Source organism: Pocillopora damicornis, chromosome 12, assembly GCF_964200805.1.
Source record: "Pocillopora damicornis chromosome 12, jaPocDami1.2, whole genome shotgun sequence".
NCBI classification, from domain to species: domain Eukaryota; kingdom Metazoa; phylum Cnidaria; class Anthozoa; order Scleractinia; family Pocilloporidae; genus Pocillopora; species Pocillopora damicornis.
In genome coordinates, this window is record NC_142681.1 from 14,643,310 (window position 1) to 14,658,781 (window position 15,472).

General features: G+C 41.1%; 1 protein-coding gene across 2 annotated transcripts; it reads left to right on the forward strand.

The window, feature by feature from the left end:
- Positions 1-2,089: 2,089 nt before the first annotated feature.
- On the forward strand, positions 2,090-12,858 carry LOC149036656 (uncharacterized). Of its 2 annotated transcripts, none has more exons than XM_089189066.1 (2): positions 2,090-8,066; positions 11,640-12,858. In XM_089189066.1, exon 1 carries the CDS (start codon positions 2,220-2,222, stop codon positions 8,058-8,060), a length of 5,841 nt encoding a protein of 1,946 aa, XP_089045192.1. In that variant the 5' UTR covers positions 2,090-2,219; the 3' UTR covers positions 8,061-8,066; positions 11,640-12,858. The 2 variants fall into 2 exon arrangements, with proteins under 2 accessions (XP_089045192.1, XP_089045193.1); XM_089189067.1 differs by having other exon boundaries at positions 2,090-8,056; positions 11,640-11,852.
- Positions 12,859-15,472: the final 2,614 nt, after the last annotated feature.

Consider the following 15,472-nt stretch of genomic DNA (forward strand, 5'->3'; position numbering starts at 1 on the left):
CGAGTAGTTCTCAAGAAAACAAGAGCGATTTTCTCATTAATCATTCTTGTATTATTCATGAATAAGAAACAAAATAGAGTGATCCTAATGGTCTGCATTGCAAATACGTTTTGACAGCCGGTATAACAAAATCAATAAACTAAGAATGGTGAAACTAGAACTTATATTTTAGATTATTCCTTTCTGATTTCTTTTGATTTCTTTTGATTTCCATGGATTTTTCATTCGCTGAATTTGCATTTTTTTTCTTGTCTTTTTTGTTTGTTTTTAATCAAAGCGAATAATGCCTCAAAAATAAATCGGCGAGTCAGTCTATGACACATGGCAGGAGTTTGTTTCCTTTGAGAAAAGGTAGCTTCCTTACCTCACAATACATGATATAACCAAGCCTCTTATTCTTCAATCTTCTTCATTGATTGAATTAATGAGCTTCATTATCAATTAAGAAGGGGCTCTCTTTTCTCATTTCTTTCTGTTTCCGGTTTCCTAATTATCTGCCTTTGGAAAGTTGAGACACTGGGAAGAGAAATTTTGTGAGTTTCCTCATGCGATTAGAAAGACCAGAAGTTCTAGTTCGATCACAAATCCTGTTACAAATTCTTAGTAACAACGAAACTTTTTGAAACGACCAGCTCTAAGCTTGATATCAAATGATTTTCAAATATGAATGTAGTTTAAGTCGGGCACAACTGTCTATCACTTAAGTAAAATGTGAACAAAGATAGAAAAAACTGAATATTACAACAAAAACTCTTAGAAATTTTTTTTTTTTTATGCCTTTGCAATTTGGCTGTACACATTTTCATGTATATGCTCCTTGTATTTGTTGGCAACAATAGCTAAGATTGTTAGGAAAGCAAACAAACAAGTGAACAGAAGACAGTGAAATGAGGGAAACTGTAAACTTTACGATGTGATTAAAAAACATCACAGAATACTTAAAGAGGGGAAACTTGAATTGTGCTAGCTAATTTCCACTATTGCCATTCATGTTTTTTGATCAAATAGAATTTAACCCTTTAACTCCCAGTTCAAATTTGTAATTCTCCTTACTGTCAACTATACAATTCTTATAAAGTTAATTCTAGGAATTTAGTATTGGATCAACTAATTATTCACAAGACCTAGGTCAAAGTATAATATATAGATTCAGCCAAGCCTAAAAGCGGAGCTCGTATTTTTTTTTCCCGCACGTCTCAAGGGCACAACGCCTTGCCCCGGCCAGGACTAGAACCCGGGTCGTCCAACTCGCAGCCCAGTGCATTGACCACTGAACTACTGAACAAAGCCGTGGCGTTGGCGTGCCCGCGGTACAGTTGACCACGCATGTTAAAAGTAGCACCTTGTACGGTCGAACGGTCTTACATCCAAATTTTTTCGGCTTGATGGGCTACTACTATTTTGCATAATTATGGGGCTACGCTCTGCGAGCTCCACTATTATTTACGACAGTGACCCAAAGAGTTAAGTCTAGTTTCTACGGCTCGCTTACCTGCGAGTTAACAAAGTTGATGTACTTCAACACGGAAGCTGAGTCAGTCCAGTAGTAAACTTGGTCTGCTGTCATTTCCAATTCTTCTCGAATAACTCTGGAGAGCCTTACGCAGATAACACTGACTGTCAGTTCCAATATTGGAATTGAAATTTCATGTATGGGACTTGCTTTTTCCATGACAAATGCACAGTGAACTTGGTTGGTGACATTTTTCAAACGGAAGTAAACGATGGCTGAAACTCATTACGATGGCCAATTTACATTGTCAACTCAGTTGGTAAAGCCAAATAGTTTACCCCACCAAAGTTTCTTCAAAAACTTACCCCGTTGATTAATGTTGTTTATAGAAACTAGGCATGTGGAAAGTTCTCACTGCAAAATTTAAGATAAATTCTGTCAGTTTTGTTTATCTTTGTCCAATGACTTTAAAATCATGTAATGTTCTGCAAAAATCACAACTTGAGTAAAATGAAGGGTGACCAACCGACTTCTTCACTTTTTTTTTTTTTTTAAGTGGATATTGGGAATTCTAACACTTTCAGCTTGTTACAAATAGTTTCCGGGTGTAATCGACCCCACCCGTTTTTTTAGCTTAACATGTGTGTTCCTGTTTGAAGTGACTCGTAATTAATCAAGATTATCGACCATTTAGTATTGTGTTACTAAAAATAATGTTTCCCTGATAACAGGAGAGGATTGCAATGGAAACCTAACAGCAGAAGCCATGACACCTTTCATGAGCATCGCCTTACTTGTTGCCCTGTTCTTGCTCAACTCAGATCGCATTCAGAAAGCCATTAAGATATGCAGCGAATGTTTGATTTTGCTAAATGGCACTGATCAAAACAGCAAAGACCAAGCTGATTCAGCACTGCTACAATTTTACAGCGACATCTATACCATTCTTTTCAGCGCTTATCGTCATATCTCTGACTACATAAGTGCGGAAAGATACGGGAGGAAACTGTTTGACTTATACAGCGAGTCTGCAGTTATGCTTTATAACCTTGGCGAAAGCCTAAAAGCAAAGGAATATGTTAAGAGGGCCCTTACCATAACAATCAAAATTGGCGACAGAAACGGAGAAGCATCATGTTATGGAAACCTAGGTACTGTGTTTAAGTCGCTTGGCCAATACGACAAGGCTAAAGAGTATCTCCAAAAAGCGCTTGTCATCACAACTGAAATTGGCGACAGGAAGGGGGAAGCATCATGTTATGAAAACCTAGGTAATGTGTTTCTGCACGTTGGCCAATACGACAAGACTAAAGAGTATCTCCAAAAAGCGCTTGTCATCACAACTGAAATTGGCGACAGGGAAAGGGAAGCATCATGTTATGAAAACCTAGGTACTGTGTTTAAGTCCGTCGGCCAGTACGACAAGGCCAAAGAGTATCTCCAAAAAGCGCTTGTCATCACAACTGAAATTGGCGACAGAAAAGGGGAAGCATCATGTTATGGAAACCTAGGTACTGTGTTTAACTCGCTTGGCCAATACGACAAGGCTAAAGAGTATCTCCAAAAAGCGCTTGTCATCACAACTGAAATTGGCAACAGAAATGGGGAAGCATCATGTTATGGAAACCTAGGTACTGTGTTTAACTCGCTTGGCCAATACGACAAGGCTAAAGAGTATCTCCAAAAAGCGCTTGTCATCACAACTGAAATTGGCGACAGAAATGGAGAAGCATCATGTTATGGAAACCTAGGTACTGTGTTTAACTCGCTTGGCCAATACAACAAGGCTAAAGAGTATCTCCAAAAAGCGCTTGTCATCACAACTGAAATTGGCGACAGAAAAGGGGAAGCATCATGTTATGGAAACCTAGGTACTGTGTTTAACTCGCTTGGCCAATACAACAAGGCTAAAGAGTATCTCCAAAAAGGGCTTGTCATCACAACTGAAATTGGCGACAGAAAAGGGGAAGCATCATGTTATGGAAACCTAGGTACTGTGTTTAACTCGCTTGGCCAATACGACAAGGCTAAAGAGTATCTCCAAAAAGTGCTTGTCATCACAACTGAAATTGGCGACAAACAAAAGGAAGCATCATGTTGTGAAAAACTAGGTACTGTGTTTAAGTACCTGGGCCAGTACGACAAGGTTAAAGAGTATCTCCAAAAAGCGCTTGTCATCAGAACTGAAATTGGCGACAGAAATGGAGAAGCATCATGTTATGGAAACCTAGGTACTGTGTTTAACTCGCTTGGCCAATACAACAAGGCTAAAGAGTATCTCCAAAAAGCGCTTGTCATCACAACTGAAATTGGCGACAGAAAAGGGGAAGCATCATGTTATGGAAACCTAGGTACTGTGTTTAACTCGCTTGGCCAATACAACAAGGCTAAAGAGTATCTCCAAAAAGGGCTTGTCATCACAACTGAAATTGGCGACAGGAAAGGGGAAGCATCATGTTATGGAAACCTAGGTACTGTGTTTAACTCGCTTGGCCAATACGACAAGGCTAAAGAGTATCTCCAAAAAGTGCTTGTCATCACAACTGAAATTGGCGACAAACAAAAGGAAGCATCATGTTGTGAAAAACTAGGTACTGTGTTTAAGTACCTGGGCCAGTACGACAAGGCTAAAGAGTATCTCCAAAAAGCGCTTGTCATCACAACTGAAATTGGCAACAAAAGCAGAGAAGCATCATGTTATGGAAACCTAGGTTCTGTGTTTAAGTCGCTTGGCCAATACGACAAGGCTAAAGAGTATCTCCAAAAAGCGCTTGTCATCACAACTGAAATTGGCGACAGAAAAGGGGAAGCATCATGTTATGGAAACCTAGGTACTGTGTTTCTGCGCGTTGGCCAATACGACAAGGCTAAAGAGTATCTCCAAAAAGGGCTTGTCATCGCAACTGAAATTGGCGACAGAGAAGGGGAGGCAAGTGACTACCAAAACCTAGGTAATGTGTTTCTGCGCATTGGCCAATACGACAAAGCTAAAGAGTATCTCCAGAAAGCGCTTGTCATCACAACTGAAATTGGCGACAGAGATGGGGAGGCAAGTGGCTACGGAAACCTAGGTAATGTGTTTTACTCGGTTGGCCAATACGACAAGGCTAAAGAGTATCTCCAAAAAGCGATCGTCATCAGAACTGAAATTGGCGACAGAAAAGGGGAAGCATCATGTTATGGAAACCTAGGTACTGTGTTTACCTCGCTTGGCCAATACGACAAGGCTAAAGAGTATCTCCAAAAAGCGCTTGACATCACAACTGAAATTGGCGACAGGAAAGGGGAAGCATCATGTTATGAAAACCTAGTTACTGTGTTTAAGTGGCTTGGCCAGTACGACAAGGCTAAAGACTTTCTCCAAAAAGCGCTTGTCATCACAACTGAAATTGGCGACAGGAAAGGGGAAGCATCATGTTATGAAAACCTAGGTACTGTGTTTAAGTTCCTCGGCCAGTACGACAAGGCCAAAGAATATCTCCAAAAAGCGCTTGTCATCAGAACTCAAATTGGCGACAGAAAAGGGGAAGCATCATGTTATGGAAACCTAGGTAATGTGTTTAACTCGCTTGGCCAATATGACAAGGCCAAAGAGTATCTCCAAAAAACGCTTGTCATCAGAACTGAAATTGGCGACAGAGAAGGGGAGGCAACTGACTACAAAAACCTAGTTACTGTGTTTCTGTCCGTTGGCCAATACGACAAGGCTAAAGAGTATCTCCAAAAAGCGCTTGTCATCAGAACTGAAATTGGCGACAGAAAAGGAGAGGCAACTGACTACGGAGACCTAGGTACTGTGTTTCTGTCCGTTGGCCAATACGACAAGGCTGAAGAGTATCTCCAAAAAGCGCTTGTCATCAGAACTGAAATTGGCGACAGAGAAGGGGAGGCAACTGACTACAGAAACCTAGGTACAATGTTTGAGTCGCTTGGCCAATACGACAAGGCTAAAGAGTATCTCCAAAAAGCGCTTGTCATCACAACTGAAATTGGCGATAGAAAAGGGGAAGCATCATGTTATGGAATCCTAGGTACTGTGTTTAAGTCTCTTAGCCAATACGACAAGGCTGAAGAGTATCTCCAAAAAGCGCTTGTCATCACAACTGAAATTGGCGACAGAGATGGGGAAGCAAGTGACTACGGAAACCTAAGTAATGTGTTTTACTTGGTTGGCCAATACGACAAGGCTAAAGAGTATGTTCAAAAAGCGCTTGTCATCACAACTGAAATTGGCGACAGAAAAGGGGAAGCATCATGTTATGGAACCCTAGGTGCTGTGGTTAGCTCGCTTGGCCAATACGACAAGGCTAAAGAGTATTTCCAAAAAGTGCTTGTCATCAGAACTGAAATTGGTGACAGAAAAGGGGAAGCATCATGTTATGGAAACCTAGGTTCTGTGTTTAACTCGGTTGGCCAATACGACAAGGCTAAAGAGTATCTCCAAAAAGCGCTTGTCATTAGAACTGAAATTGGCGATAGAAAAGGAGAAGCATCATGTTATGGAATCCTAGGTACTGTGTTTGAGTCGCTTAGCCAATACGACAAGGCTAACGAGTATCTCCAAAAAGCGCTTGTCATCAGAACTGAAATTGGCGATAGAAAAGGGGAAGCATTATGTTATGGAAACCTAGGTACTGTGTTTAAGTCGCTTGGCCAGTACGACAAGGCTAAAGAGTATCTCCAAAAAGCGCTTGTCATCAGAACTGAAATTGGCGACAGAGAAGGGGAGGCAAGTGACTACCGAAACCTAGGTACTGTGTTTCTGCGCGTTGGCCAATACGACAAGGCTAAAGAGTATCTCCAAAAAGCGCTTGTCATCACAACTGAAATTGGCGACAGAGATGGGGAGGCAAGTAACTATGCAAACCTAAGTGATGTGTTTTACTCGGTTGGCCAATACGACAAGGCTAAAGAGTATCTTCAAAAAGCGCTTGTCATCACAACTGAAATTGGCGACAGACAAAAGGAAGCATCATGTTATGGATCCCTAGGTACTTTGTTTAGAACTGTTGGTGATTTTAAAACTTCGGAAGTATGCTTGGAGAAAGCTTTATTCATATCCAGAGATATTAGAAATGGAAGAAAAGAGTTCGAAATCCTTGGAGGCTACGCCGTTTTGTATTTATATCAAGATAAAATCAAAGACTCCCTGTCGTGTCTTCATCTGTGCATTGAAAAGTATGAGGAGCTGAGACATTTCTTGGGCGCCAATGATCAGTTCAAAACATCATTTCTGGAGCACACAGGAATATTCCCCTACAAGCTGCTTTGTACTTTGCTTTGTGACACCGGAAATGCTCGGGATGCTCTTTATGTTGAGGAGTTGGGTCGAGCTAGAGGCCTATCAGACTTAATGGCAGAGAAGTACTTAGTTGAAACGCACATCTCTGCTAATCCACAATCTTGGTTTGGCATTGAGAACATTTTAAGAAAGAAAAATAACTGTACTTGTCTGTACATTTCTTATTTTCAGAATCGTCTGCATTTGTGGATCTTGAAAACAAGTGGAGTCCTTCACTATAGAAGAGTATCACCAGAAGAGAGTCTAGTTCAGGCTGGGTTGCCCAAAGATTTGTCTTTGAGTCAATTTTTGGATGAAAATTTCCGGAGTCTTGGTATTTTGCCCACTAAAGATTGTGAAGATCGGTCTTTAAATACGATTAAATTGCAACCTCTCTCCCCCGCGCAAAAGAGCTCAGCAAGATTGCGACTCGTGGAAGAGGACGAGGACGAGGACGAGGACGAGAAAGTGATTTCAAGTCTATTTTTGTGTTACAAAATGTTTATTGCCCCCGTTTATGATTTGCTTGATGAGCCTGAAGTCATTATTGTTCCTGACCGCAGGTTGTACAAAGTTCCCTTTGCTGCCCTGAGCGAAAAGGAGGGAGCTGAATACCTGTCAGAGACTCATAAGATCCGTTTCATTCCTTCTTTGACAACACTCAAGAACATTCAAGATAGTCCAGAGGACTATCACAGCAACACTGGTGCCTTGGTAATAGGCAATCCAAAGGTTGATTGGCTGCAATCATTGTCAGGTGCAAGAAAGGAAGCGGAGATGGTCGGACGACTGGTGGGTGTTCCGCCTCTAGTTGAAGAGAAAGCTACGAAGCAGGCGGTGCTTGAGCGGATAAGTTCAGTGAGCTTGATACATTTTGCTGCCCACGGTAACGCCGATAGAGGAGAAATTGCACTCTCCCCCATTCCTACTCCCAACAGTCGAAACACTCCCCCACCGCATGAAGCTTCCATGTTGACGATGGCTGATGTCTCACGAGTGAAAGTCAGAGCTAAACTGGTGGTACTTAGCTGCTGTCACAGTGGAAGTGGAGAGATAAGAGCCGAGGGAGTTATAGGAATTGCCCGTGCGTTCTTAGGATCCGGTGCTCGCTCGGTGTTGGTTGCGCTGTGGGCTATTTCAGACTCAGCAACAGAGCAGCTGATGAATCGGTTCTACGAACACCTTGTTGAAGGAGAAAGTGCCAGTGAATCCCTTCATCAGGCCATGAAGTGGATGAGGAAAAAGGGCTTGCACAAAGTGTCTGAGTGGGCTTCGTTTACGCTGATTGGAGATGATGTGAGGCTCGAGTTCGCCAAGCAGAAGTAAGACTCGGTGAGGACAGGTATTTCATAAATTAAAGTTAAATTAGATGTGAAAATGACTTTGACTCACTGGTCGCTGATTGTCATCAGGGGATTGAATGAGAATAATCTTTACCATCGCCTATATACAATATAATCTAATTTATGCAGCGCGAAATTGAACAGTTTAGTTGTTGCGTAGGAGAGCTTTGTTTCTGTGGCTGCAGGAAGACACGAGTTCACTGCGTTTGTTTAGCTTTGATAGTTCGGGTCGGCAGATGATTAGGAATTTTTCTTTGAGGTAGAGGTTACATCTTTTACTTGAGCTGTTGTACGGCGAGTGTGATGAGAGAATGCGCCAGGAAATAAAGTGCTCGATGTTGTTGTCTTTGAGGATCCAGATGTGTTTGCTGAGTTCGGTGGAGTTTCTGCGTTTAGCGTGGCGGAATGATGCAGTGTGGTTTCTGTATCTTGTTTTGAAGTCTTTCTCTGTGAGTCCTATGTACGTTTCTGTCGTGTTGTTGTCTTTGCGTGTGACGGTGGCACGGTAAATTATTGATGGTTGCTTTTGTAAACTTTGTCCTGTTTACTAGGGATAGAACTCTGACGAACGAGACTCAATTAAACTATTTTATTTCGCTCTCGTATTCGCTTATTTACATCAGGTGTGTAAAAAGCTACTCTGCAAAATTTGTAAGAAATCACTCTTTTATACGATATTTTCTACATTTTGATTGGTTGTTACCGAGTACTGATTTAAAAGGGTCATTCAAGGTTGCGTTAATTATGTAAACCATTCAATGTTCGCACTCATCATCTGACATGTGTCACGCACGAATCAAAGTCTCCGACATTGCAGGCAGTTTCCGTCGAGCGGGCATGCGTTCTTTTGTCGGCGGTTCCATGTCTTGTTATTAATGATAGCGGCGGCGGCGGTATTATCAGCCTGTATAGATGCGGTTAGGATGCGTTTGTTATGGTTGTCGATTATTTCTTTCGTGTTGGTCATGCAGCTGTAACTGATCTTGATACTATTTCGGTTGAAGATTTCTCTGAGCTCGTGATCTTTGGGAAAGTGCTTGTCTACTAGGGCGAGGAATTTGTGTCCGATGTTGGTGTTGGTGTTCTTGCTAGAAGGAGGGTTGTACCAGAGGATGTTACTGCGTTGTCGGTTTTTTCGTTTGCTTGTTTTGGCTGGTTCGTATTGTAGTGTGTAGTGGTGTCCACTTTCGTTGAGTGCTTTCTGGTATGAAGGGGCGGCTTGGTCAAAGGGTGTTTTGTCAGATGATAGGGACGACAGTCGTTCGTTGATGCCGGCGGGAATGTTCATAGCGGTGATTGGCGGGTGGTTGCTCTCGCGGTGAACGTATTGCAGTGAAGTATTCGGCTTTGTAAATGGCTGATAAGTGCTTCGGTTAAGGTTAAATGTGACGTCTAGGCAGTTGATTATTTGACATGGTTTGATGCTACTCTGGTTTAAGGATTTAATGAATGTAACCGAAGAAGTTACAATTCATAGACCCAACGTTTCAACATTCCTGTCTAGTGCCTTCATCAGGGTTGATCTAATCGCTGGAACAAGAGGTCCTTTTATACGATCACTAATTAGCGGCCTTTTTTCTGACAAGGTGTAAATAGGCGTCAGGAGGCAAACCGCCATCGTCACGATTTAAAGGAGCGTGGGCGGAGTTAATATGACAAGCCTCCAAACAAACTGGTTGCCGTGTGAACTTTAATATATTTCAGTTGATTATTTCTTTGTTAGTTTCTATGGTGATGAGTATACCGTTATTATTAAAGATGTGACACATTTCTTTCTTGATACTCTCTATTTCTCTAGGTGTGGCGTTAGTGATGGCTAGTCCGTCGTCTCGGCAAAGTCCTACGTTTGTATTAAGATCCTGGAGTTGGGAGAGCAGAAAGCTTCCCACGAGTTCACATGTTTCCGCGCCGTCGTAGCTTCCCATTGTTGCGTCGAATGTTGTGCTGTTCAACTCGTGGGAAGCTTTCTGCTCTCCCAACTCCAGGATCTTAATACAAACGTAGGACTTTACCGAAACGACGGACTAGCCATCACTAACGCCACATCTAGAGAGACAGAGAACATCAACAAAGAAATATGTCGCATCTTTAAAAATAACGGTATACGCATCACCATAGAAACTAACAAAGAAATAATCAACCTCTTAGACGTCACATTTAACTTTAACCGAAGCACTTAGCAGCCATTTACAAAGCCGAATACTTCACTGCAATACGTTCACCGCGAGAGCAACCACCCGCCAATCACCATAAAGAACATTCCCGCCGGCATCAACAAACGACTGTCATCCCTATCATCTGACAAAACATCCTTTGACCAAGCCGCCCCTTCATACCAGAAAGCACTCAACGAAAGTGGACACCACTACACACTACAATACGAACCAGCCAAAACAAGCAAACGGAAAAACCGACAACGCGGTTACATCCTCTGGTACAATCCTCCTTTTAGCAAGAACACCAGCACCAACATCGGACACAAATTCCTCGCCCTAGTAGACAAGCACTTTCCCAAAGATCACAAGCTCAGAAAAATCTTCAACCGAAATAGCATCAAGATCAGTTACAGCTGCATGACCAACACGAAAGAAATAATCGACAACCATAACAAACGCATCCTAACCGCATCTATACGGGTTGATAATACCGCCGCCGCCGCCGCTATCATCGGCAACCGCCGACAAAAGAACGCATGCCCGCTCGACGGAAACTGCCTGCAACCATCAGTAATTTACCAAGCCACCGTCACACGCAAAGACAACAACACAACAGAAACGTACATAGGACTCACAGAGAATGACTTCAAAACAAGATACAGAAACCACACCGCATCATTCCGCAAGCACATCTGGACCCTCAAAGACAACAACATCGAGCACTTTATTTCCTGGCGCATTCTCTCGTCACACTCGCCGTACAACAGCTCAAGTAAAAAATGTAATCTCTGCCTCAAAGAAAAATTCCTAATCATCTGCCGACCCGAACTATCAACACTAAACAAACGTAATAAACTCGTGTCTTCCTGCCGCCACAGAAACAAAGCCCTCCTACGCAACAACTAAACTGTTAAATTTCGCGCTGCATAAATTAGATGATATTGTATATAAGCGATGGTAAAGATTATTCTCATTATATCCCCTGATGAGTTGGCAACCACGAAACAAGGCTGTAGGGATGAACTGGTAGTTTATTTGTCTTTTTCCTGCCACAATATATATATATATATATATATAGTTCAAAATGACTAAAATGAAACACGCATGATTCCCTGTTACTCTGAGTTTCGTGCTTACGCACTCGTATATATATATATATACATATATACATATATACCACATTTATGTATGTATGTATATATGTAAATTCTTTTTTCTTTTCGGAGAGTTACTATCGACGCTCTCTGGTGAAAAATATATGATCGCGAAAGAATGCCTCTCCGCCAATCAAACACCAGTGTTGGCCATTTATGTATTTTTATATTGAGCTTGGTATAATTGCATTTGCTTTCTATCCCAAATATTAACTGAGTTGATAATAAATTTTTGTTTTCCACTATTTACAGGAAAAAAGACCCCGACGGAGTAAATAATGAGAGTTACTCGAAGGAAACAGAGCTAAAAGACTTTTAGATGGATAAATTAAATAGAAACAAGTAGAGAAAATACTCTATCCGGTATTTCATTGAAACTAAAGAAAGAGTTATCCCAAATTAGGGGAGATCTAGTTCACTCTTTTGTGCTTTCTGTTCCAATATTCTCAAAAGGATACATTGGTTATGTACTCAGAATGTTGTTGTTTGTATTTGTGAAATAATAGGCACGAAACAATGTTGACGTAGGTAAGGCTTTAAAGTAAAGCGAAATCAGGAAAGTTAAAACAGTAATTTAGGTGTAAAACGAACCACTAAAATCTGGTTTAATTTTTTTTAAAAGCCTTTTGTAAGGTTTAGTTAACAAAACCTTCAATATTTGAGGAATGATTTTGATGTAACATCTTAAAAGATCGTTGCCAACCATGCCACGCCTCTGTTTTTAGTAACATACGGGCAACTGCGGAGAAATTCGTTCAAATTAACTCAATGCCTGGCAGGAGTCGTGCCGGCCCGGAAACAGTTTTTAAATGGCGTAAAGAAAGGATTCGCAAACGGAGAAGTGTTATGAATCCTAAAAACAAATCCGACGCGCAAATTGCAAATTGGCTATTATTTAGACCTTTGATGCTTGGACTATCTTTCCTGTTCTTCCACAGGTTGAAATTCTTCGTCTGCTCCGTGGCTTTAGGCCTTCCATGTGAAGGAATGCGAGATACCATTGATGGTTTCAGTTACAAACAAAAATTTCTCAAGAAAATTGCGAGAAACTACTGCACAACTATTCAGAATAAATCACTGATAATTTCAGAAGGCTACCAGGGCAATTCCAGACCTCAAAATATATTTAAATCGGACGGATACACTTGGATGATACACCACAATGGAAATTTCTCGAATTCAAATGGCATCAGATATAAAATGGCGGACTAAGCGCGCAATGTCTTGCGGTTGACTAGGATCTTTTAACAGATTTTTTTGGTCAGTTGCTTGAGAGATCGAAAAATTTGGACTGAGGCAATTGCATTCAAGGTCTATTGTATCGTAAAAATAGACACAATGCCTTTTTTTTGTTGTTTTTTTTTACATATATAATCAACGTTACGTTTTTCTTAAAGGAAATAATTTTTGCAACTTGTCAGCTATGTAGCCATTCCAAACGAGCGAAAATAAAATTCAGTTCGTGAAAAAACCTAGAAAATCTCCTGTGTTTCTCTTGAGGAGGTTGCAGTGTAAAACGGTAATAACCAGATGTTCAAAGTTTCGTCATGGTAGCGGGATAAGGGATGCAGCTGGCGGGAATCATAAACTTCGATAAAGTCCCTGCACGCTGTCAGTGGAGGCAGTTGAGGCTCTCAGCCCTAGAAATAAAAATGAACGGCATGATCGCAGGAAGGCTTTTTTCCGTGCATTTCTCTGGTTGGTTCCCTTCAACTCATGTTACTCGTCTTTTAGGGTTGTTCCTCAGAAAAAACGGTTACCGAACAATTTTCTTTAACTTTCCTTAAATTTTCCTTACCAATGTCTTTTTTGAAAAATGCAATAAGAAAGAAATGTCACCGTGCTTGTTTAGGAGATTTAAAGGACCAAACTTGCCCCATTATATGCCTGTACTGGCGCTCATCAAGTACTTCATTACATCGATCGGTTTACGGTACATTTTGCTGCGGCTGGAAGCAAGGGTTTTTTAAGTAGCACTTGTAAAAACTTGATAAGTAGAAAGTCTCGAGCGTACGGTACAATTTGATACGTAATTTAAGGGAAAATCACGCAAATTGAAACGACATCGACTCAAAACATTTTCCACGAGTCGTTCCTTTCAAGGTCATAATTTGCATCCTAGAGTAACGGGCTTCGTGCACGCTTTTAGCTTTATCTTTTTTCCCCTTCAAATAATTTCCCCAACTTAAAGGGGATAAATTGTACACCAAAATTATGGCCACACACACACACACACACACGCACACGCACGCACACCCACACACGAAAAAACATCAACAGCCAAAAAAAAACAACAACAACAAAGAGGAAAACAAAGAGAAAGAAGGTTTTGTTATTTTCGTTTCCAAAATCTCAGGTATGTATGTGGTGTTTGAAGCTATCTAATCAAATATGACCAAAGTTACCGAGCTCGTACAGGATGAACGGCTCGGTGCAATTGCAAGAATAGGGACCCTTGGCAAACCACGACGGCGACGGCAACGAGGACGTGGCAAAACAAAAGATCTAATGAGCAGAACAATAGCTCGGCTCGTGCGTTTTCAAAGAGTGCACATTTCTTAGTCGTCCTCTGCAAAATAGCAACGTGAAATCATCAAAATTTGCGTAGTCCGAGAAAAGCAACCTCGACGGCAAATTATCTACGTTTCCATTTGGGACTCAACGCCGCTCTCCTATGCGATGCTGAGGTTAACTTGCGGCGCCGTAAGGGTTGTTAATCACATCCAATCATTCGCAAAATTCCAACTAAAAATATACATTCATTTTTAAATCGACGTCTTCTTTGGCGTTGCCGTCGTAACCGTTAAAGGTCCCTATTAACTTGCAATTTGTACGACGTACGTCGAGCAGCATCCTGCCCCTGCATTCTTTAAATTCGTAAACTCCACTGGCCATCGGTTCTGCAGTGTTTCCGGCTTGTAGTACATCTGCTGTCATGTGTTTAAATTTAAAGATGGACCAACAGAAGCCTAGGAGTGCTACGTTTGTCTTGGTTATGTCATTCGTTTCCTGCTGTGTAGGAAATTAATTAATTTTGTCATTTTAAACATCGGAATCAACGAGTCTCTTATCTATGATCTTTGTTTAAAATCCTAGGAGGGCACAAAAGACTAGAACTAGAACAGCACTAGATACTAACGAAACAATGGATGAAAACAGAAGCATACTAAAGTACAGGAGAGACTAACGTAACAATCGAATGTAAGGCGGTCCTAAGAATGCGCGACACAGTTACGATAGGTAACTTTCGATTGAAAAAGAAGCCTAAAATGCGCGGAGATGCTGTCGTAACAGTGTAATAAAAGAACATCCTAAAACTACCTGAGATACCGAAGTAATTGAAAGAGAAGCTTAAAATCGCGCGAGATACTAACGTAGCTATCAAAAGAAAGAGAAACTTAGAGAGAAAACAGAGATAGAAGCTAAAAGATTAGCTACAAACATAACAATCCAATCTAAGAAAATCATAAAAATGCGCGAGACACTAACGTAACTATCCAATGATAGGAACATCCCGAAAGTGGGCAAAACACGAACCAAACAATCAAAAGTGCAAAAGGGCACGAAGCAGTAGTGAATGAAAGGGAATCCTTAAAGGGCACAAGACACAAATGCAACAATCAAACGATAAAGAATCTTTAAAGAGCACGAGATACTAACGTAACAATCCGATGAAAGAAAATCCTAAAAGTGTGCGCGATATTAACGTTAAAATTAAATGAAAGAAAATCCTAAAAGTGCACGAGATGCTGTGAAACAATCCAATAAAAGAGAATTCTTAAGGTGAGCGAGATACTAACGTAACAGTCCAATGAAGGAGAATTCTTAAAGTGCGCGAGGTACTAACGTGACAGTCCAATGAAGGAGAATTCTTAAAGTGCGCGAGGTACTAACGTAATAATCTACAAAATGGAATTCTAAAAGCGCGCGAGGTACTAACGTTACAATTCAACGAAGGAGAATTCCTAAAATGCGCCAAGTACTAACATACTAATCTACAAAATGGAATTCTAAAAGCGCGCGAGGCACTAACGTAACAATCTAACGAATGCGAATTTTTTAAGTGCCCGAAGTACTAACGTAAT

Coding starts and splice junctions, on each gene's coding strand:
- LOC149036656 (XM_089189067.1), top strand. CDS start 2,220: ATGACACCTTTCATGAGCATCGCCTTACTTGTTGCCCTGTTCTTGCTC. Junction 8,057..11,639: donor CTCGAGTTCGCCAAGCAGAA/GTAAGACTCGGT, acceptor CACTATTTACAG/GAAAAAAGACCCCGACGGAG.